The sequence below is a fragment of the Apis mellifera genome, linkage group LG15 (genome assembly GCF_003254395.2).
Source record: "Apis mellifera strain DH4 linkage group LG15, Amel_HAv3.1, whole genome shotgun sequence".
Lineage (NCBI taxonomy): Eukaryota > Metazoa > Arthropoda > Insecta > Hymenoptera > Apidae > Apis > Apis mellifera.
The window spans coordinates 3,589,681-3,596,645 of record NC_037652.1 but is presented as its reverse complement, the minus strand read 5'-3'; the positions used below and the strand labels follow the sequence as shown (position 1 = coordinate 3,596,645).

Below are 6,965 nucleotides of genomic sequence, written 5' to 3'. Positions count from 1 at the left end.
GTTCAACCCGGCAGCCCCGGGACGTTACTTAGCAATTTCTGGTAATTTACTTCGTTATAACTTACGACGCCGAGTTTAGTCTCGGTGGTCCCAAGCTCGGTTCCAAGTACAATGATGTCGTTAATGTTGTTCCCCGACGGGATGAATTCGAGGCGAGGTGTCCATCGTGAGAATCGTCGAATTAACGCCAAACTTGTTTTTACAGGGAAATAAAAATTGAGGAAAGATCTTTCTTTTTCTGTTATCAATCTTGCACATTCAATTTGTCAAATTTATTATTCAAAATTATTTAATTATCGTCATATATTCGTATAAGAGTTGAAGGAACAATTGAGGTTATAATACGAATATACATGTATTTATTAGAAATATTCGATACTGAAAAATATAATTAAATCTTATGAAAAAAAAAGATATCTTGAACACACACTTTTTTTTTCTTTTTCTATTATCAATCTTACAAATTATTTTAATTATTATTTTAATTATTATCATATATATATTCGTATAGGAAATAGTAGGATAGTTGAAGGAACAATTGAGGTTATAATACTTGTCTAGGGAATAATTTAGAGAATTTCATTGTAATAAATGTCCCACGAATATACATGTATTGGAAATATCGATACTGAAAAATATAATTAAATCTTATATTATGAAAAAAAAGAAATTAAAAGATATCTTCAACACATACATACTTTCTTTTTCTTTTTTTATTATAACCTCAATCTTACAAATTATTTAATTATCATCGTATATTCGTATAAGAAATTGTAAGACAGTTGAAGGAACAATTGAGGTTATAATACTTGTCTAGGGAATAATTTAGAGAATTTCATTGTAATAAATATCCCACGAATATACATATATTTATAATATCATTCGATACTGAAAAATATAATTAAATCTTATATTATGAAAGAAAAGAAACTAAAAGATATGAACATACACACTTTCTTTTTCTTTTTCTATTATCAATCTTACAAATTATTTAATCATCATCATATATTCGTATAAGAAATTATAGGATAGTTAAAGGTTACGTACACGTTACAATTGAGGTTAACTTATCTAGGGAATAATTTAGGAAATTTTATTGTAATAAATATCCCACGAATATACATGTATTTATTGGAAATATCATTCGATACTGAAAAATATAATTAAATTTTATATTATGAAAAAAAAAAAAGATATGAACAAACACATATATACATATACAGGAATTCGACGTTTATTGACAAAAGTTTTCAACCATTGTTTCATTCGAATCTAAAATTCGACCAATTAATAAATCGTAATCGATTTATTTGGAATTATATAAAATAGAGGATACAATCTCTCTATGTATAATAATTAGAGAAATGATCAGAGATCATCGTCGGAATCCCTGAACCGCTCGTACTTCGCCGCCGATTTCTGGAACGTCTCGTAATCCCTCTTCTCATCCTCCCCGCTCAACAATTTCCTCCTCTCGAGCGTCAGATACACGAGCAACGGGCAATAACCGACGTTCATTAAACCGACGACTCGCATCACCCATTGGAAACCGATCGTCTTCGCCATTTCGCCACCCGCTATGGGCCCTTAAACGAATCCCCGAATTTCGTGCAAATTAATCCTTAAAAAAACTTGAAACAAACCCTCCTAAACGAGACTAATATTTACAACACAACAGAATTATTTATTCGTAAAAAAGAAAATTACGTAAATTCGAAACAACAAACTCGGTTTGTCCTTTTTGAGAAGAAAGGAAGAAAAGACTTACCGAGAGAATAGGCAAGGCTGACTGCCACTTGTTGAATCGAGTACACGGGCCCGTAATTGCCATTTTGATCGACGAGGCTGGCCAACAGGGGGACCAGAGCTGCGTCCGCCACCCCGATACCCAAACCCATCCCCAGATGCGGGACTATCAGTTGCGACATCGTGCGGGAGGACGGTATCAAAATGGAGCTGACCCCGACCAACAGCATGGCCAGAATGGCGATTTTGCTACGCCCGTAGCGATAAGCTATCACGCCGAAGAAATTCGTCCCGACGAGGTATCCCACGCTGTCCGGGATGAACACCGTCCCCAGTTGCCATTTCTGCAGAAATTATTAGATTATTATATCGAATATATTGAAAATTAGGAGAAGATTCGGAGAGAAGAGAAATATTGGGTTGGCAACTAAGTAGTTGCGGATTTCACTCATAGATGGCTTCAGTTGAATGTTTAGGTTTGCTGGCGTAGTCCAAATGTAAAACACATTTTGTTATTTGATAGTTGGCGATTCAGCTGTCAATCAGTAAAAAAAGCACTTTGAAAATCACTTAAAACAACTTGGCTATGTTCAAAAACTCGATACATGGGTTCCTCACGAACTGAAAGAAAAGCATTTAACGCATTAACAGCTGCGATTTGCTAAAGAAACGTAACGATCCATTTTTAAAAACAACCGATAATTGGCGATGAAAAATGGATTGTTTACAACGATATCAAGCGGAAAAGATGGTGGAGCAGGCCACGTGAACCAGCTCGAACAACATCAAAAGCTGGTATTCGTCGAAAGAAGGTTTTGTTATCAGTTTGGTGGGATTACGAAGGAATTGTCTATTTTGAACGATCAATTCTGTTGTCTACATTGAACAACTAACGAAATTAAACGATGCAGTTGAAGAAAAGCGGCCCGAATTGACAAATCGAAAAGGTGTTGTATTCCATTATGACAATGCAAGGCCACACACATCTTTGGTCACTCGGCAAAAATTATTGGAGCTTGGTTGGGATGTTTTGCCACATCCACCATATAGTCCTTTTGACCTTGCACCATCCGATTACTTTTTCTTTCGATCTTTACAAAACTCCTTGAACGGTAAAAATTTCAATAACGATGATGATATCGAATCGTACCTGATTCACTTTTTTGCTAATAAAAACCACAAGTTTTATGATGCTGATCGATCAAAATGGGCAACACATTACAGAATAAAGTTATTTAGTTCCATGAAAAAATTGTCTTTGATTTTCTAAAAAAAATCCGCAATTACTTAGTTGCCAATACCTTGGGCTTTATGTGAGTTCGTAGCCAGATCGGTAGACAGGGTTCCAGGATGGCCATTGGTGACGTCGAGCACCATATCGCCCCGAAGATGATTAATATGTGAGGGTCGGATAACAGATGGGTCCAAGACGTTTCTCGATCTGTGGGCTGAAAATTATTTATTCGAGGAGATCAAACAAAAGGGAAATTCTTTTTATTTTTTACCTCGGCTGTACTCGTTTCTACGTTGAGAGTGAAAACCTGCACACCTGGAATTATATTAAACTCGTTGAAATTGGATTAAAAGAATGTGAAGAAGAGGAACGACTTTGGCGCGTACATATGGTGAGAAGGATGAAGCAGGAGACGAGGAGGAAGGGGGCCATTTTCCCCTCGAGGTCGTAGAGGACTGAGCCAATCGGATATCCGACGAGTACCCCGAGCGCTATGCTTCCAAGGACGAAGCCCATGATCCTCGACCTCTTGTCCTCTTCAGGGTATTGGGAGGCGACCAGCGACATACCGGAAACGCCGATGCAAGCGGAGGAAATGCCTTGGACGCTTCGTGCCAGGAACAGTACTTCGTAAGTTTGGCCGAAAGCGAACACTGAGAACAAGAAAGTATGCTTTCTCTTTTTTCCTCCTCTTTTCAACCATATATATATATATAAAGATAGTGTTGGAGGAGAAACTTGTTGAATGCTATGGCAATTCTATCAATTGTTCTCATGGTGACAATTTCGTCCAGTTACTTACGCGTTGCAGCCAATAAAAGGCTCAGATTTCCAAGGAGCAACGGCTTTGCGTAACCGAGGGTGTCGGTAAACGTGCCCACGGCAGGATTTAATATTAATTGGACCAACGCCTTCGAGCTTAATAACAAACCCACTCGACCGTTCTCGTCACCGTCCCCCGTCGAATTTCCATCCAGGGTGCAAAGGTAGTCGGGTATTATAGGCACTGGAATATATATCTCGTTTCTTAGAATTGAATTACTGTTACTTAGATCACAAAGAAATTTTGAATGATTTACCAACGACGGTGAGCAACACGTTGTCAAGAAAAAGGCTGAGATAAACGACGGCGACGAGGATCACCCTCGATCTTCCTCCGTTCTCCACCGTCATCATGTTCCTCGGTGTAACGATCACTGCTCGATCCCTTCTCGAAGGACATAGTACATCCCTCGTCCTCCCCCCTCAACTGCTCTTTCCACTCTCCTCTCACATCGCGAGCCAGAGAATCCGCGAGTGTAGATCTCTTCTTTCTTCCTTCTTTTCTTTCTTTTTTTTGTTTCTTTTTTTTTGTTTGAGAAGAATGGATTGACTTTCCAGCCGTCCAGTTTCGATACGGGAAACAGGGTTGTGTACGTGACTGGAAACCGTGCCAGTCCCGATCCCGCTTTTATAGCTATCCATCCGCGCCATCCTTGCGCAGAAGCTGGTTTTTCGGAAGAAGAAAGAGAAGAAGAGGAAGAAGGGGAGGCCGGGCCCCTCCACGGCTTTCACGAGCCGATGCGCTTTTCGATTTATTTATCGCGGTTTTGCGTTGGGACGGGCGCTTATCGAGCCGGGCCAGCACCAACCGTTTTCCCATTATTTTTCACGCCCGCGGTTGGACACATGATGCGGAATTAATAAAGGGAGAATCTTTTCTCTCGTATCTTTTCGTCTTTAGATTCGATTTGGACAAATTTCTTTTTTAGTTTTTCTTTTTTTTTTTTGGAGTTTGACAGTTAATAATATAATTCGATAATTCTTGGAGAGATTTGGAAATTTGTATCGGAGAGGATAGGATGATTTGGGTTCAGGAATTTTTTGATGTATATTTATTCTCGATTTAGAAGATTTTAGAGGAATTTCTGGACACATGATGCGGAATTAATAAAAGGAGAATCTTTTCTCTCCTATCTTTTCGTTTTTTAGATAGATTTGGATAGACGAATTTTTTCTTTTTTCTGTTTTTGGAGTTTGACAGTTCGATAATTCTTGGAGAGATTTGGAAATTTGTATCGGGGAGGATAGGATGATTTGGGTTCAGGAATTTTTTTATGTATATTTATTCTCGATTTAGAAGATTTTAGAGGAATTTTTCGCATTTTTTTCGTGTTTCGAGATTTAATTTTTGTTAGAATGGTTAGATTTATCCTTTTTCCAGATTTGGATTTAAAAATTATTAATAATTTAGATTTTGGAGTTTGAAAAGTTTTCATTTTTGAAATTCTATTGAAATTTCTCTTGCAAAAATTTTAGAAAAATTTCTCGTCTCTACAATTTTTTCGTGTTTCGAGATTTAATTTTTGTCGAGTGGTTAAATTTATCCTTTTTTCCAGATTTGGGTTTAGAAATTTCAGATATTGGAATTTGAAAATTTTCCATTTTTGAAATTCCATTGAGATTTCTCTTCTAAAAATTTTTAGAAAAATTTCTCACTTTTAATTTTTTTCGAGATTTAATTTTTGTCAATTGGTTAAATTTATTTATTTTATTTTATTAAATTTATTATCCTTTTTTCCAAATTTAGATTTAAAAATTTCAGATCTTTGAAAATTTTCCATTTTTGAAATTCCATTGAGATTTTTTGAATTTTGAAATTTAGTTTTTAAATGACCGATTAAATTTATCCTTAAATTAAATTTTATTGAAATTTTTTCAATTTTGAAATTTAGTTTTTAAACGACTGATTAAATTTATTCTTTTGTATTTAGAAATTTCAGATATTGGAATTTGAAAATTTTCCATTTTTGAAACTCCATTGAGATTTTTTCAATTTTGAGATTTAGTTTTTAAACGACTGATTAAATTTATTCTTTTGAATATTTAAAATTTAAAATTTATATTTAATATTTAAAATTTATTCTTTTTATTTAGAAATTTTTTTGTATTTAGAAATTTTTTTATATTTAGAAATTTCAGATCTTGAAAATTTTCCATTTTTGAAATTCCATTGAGATTTTTTGAATTTTGAAATTTAGTTTTTAAATGACTGATTAAATTTATCCTTAAATTAAATTTTATTGAAATTTTTTTCAATTTTGAAATTTAAGTTTTTAAACGATTAAATTTATTCTTTTGTATTTTTTTATATTTAGAAATTTCAGATATTGAAATTTGAAAATTTTCCATTTTTGAAACTCCATTGAGATTTTTTTCAATTTTGAGATTTAATTTTTAAACGACTGATTAAATTTATTCTTTTGTATTTAGAAATTTTTTTGTATTTAGAAATTTCAGATCTTGAAAATTTTCCATTTTTGAAACTCCATTGAGATTTCGAGTTAAATTTTAAACAAATTTCTCCGAATACTCTTTCTGAGAATAAAATGATAGAGGATTCGATGTAAAAAAAAAAAAAAGAAGAAAGAAAAGAAAAAATTAATTTCCTCGGTTTCGAACAGTTTCTCAATTTTCCATGGATTGGCGTTTCCATGTCGTCCGCCGTTTCCGGTTACGGCATCGATATTCCTGCACCTGTGCCCCCGATTGCGGAATTACGACCGACCATAATGCAATTTCGGCCGGGAACACGCGAAATTGCTTCTCTCGCACGCGCTCGTTCTTTCCACGCGCAAAAAGGGACTCTGCCCTCCCTCGGCCCTCCCTCGTTTTGTACTTTAATTACGCCGATAATGGCAACGCCGACAGGATTTCCGTGAAAGTATCGATTGAACGCTTTGTCGAAACGATTTCCGTATCTCCGAAAGAAAACGGATAGATAGATGGAGTGTTGAAAAAAAGAATAAACGAAAAGTTTTCATTTTCATTATATTTCTCTTTTTGGAGAACGGATTCAGAGAGAAAAGAATACTTTCTTTCATCTTATTTATATTTTTAACGAATTATAAATTATAAATTAAACGACACGCGATAAATATTACGATACTTTTTATATTAATTAAAAACTCGTCCATTCTTTTATATATATCTTTCCTTCTTTATA

General features: G+C 34.8%; 1 protein-coding gene across 1 annotated transcript; it reads right to left on the bottom strand.

Moving 5' to 3' along the window:
* Positions 1 to 1,164: 1,164 nt before the first annotated feature.
* LOC726278 (synaptic vesicular amine transporter-like) lies at positions 1,165 to 4,722 on the bottom strand. The gene is made up of 7 exons (XM_026445570.1): positions 4,060 to 4,722; positions 3,783 to 3,986; positions 3,367 to 3,633; positions 3,252 to 3,295; positions 3,048 to 3,194; positions 1,769 to 2,090; positions 1,165 to 1,586 (listed from the first exon to the last, which is right to left on the bottom strand). Exons 1-7 carry the CDS (start codon positions 4,154 to 4,156, stop codon positions 1,369 to 1,371), a joined length of 1,299 nt encoding a protein of 432 aa, XP_026301355.1. The 5' UTR covers positions 4,157 to 4,722; the 3' UTR covers positions 1,165 to 1,368.
* Between the last annotated feature and the right edge of the window lie 2,243 nt (positions 4,723 to 6,965).

Bases quoted from the DNA above. Each gene is read 5' to 3' on its own strand.
- LOC726278 (XM_026445570.1), bottom strand. From the start codon at position 4,156: ATGATGACGGTGGAGAACGGAGGAAGATCGAGGGTGATCCTCGTCGCC. The intron at 3,634-3,782 runs GTAAGTAACTGG...TCTTGTTCTCAG, and splicing joins CCTTTTATTGGCTGCAACGC to TGTTCGCTTTCGGCCAAACT. The intron at 3,296-3,366 runs GTACGCGCCAAA...ATATAATTCCAG, and splicing joins CTTCATCCTTCTCACCATAT to GTGTGCAGGTTTTCACTCTC.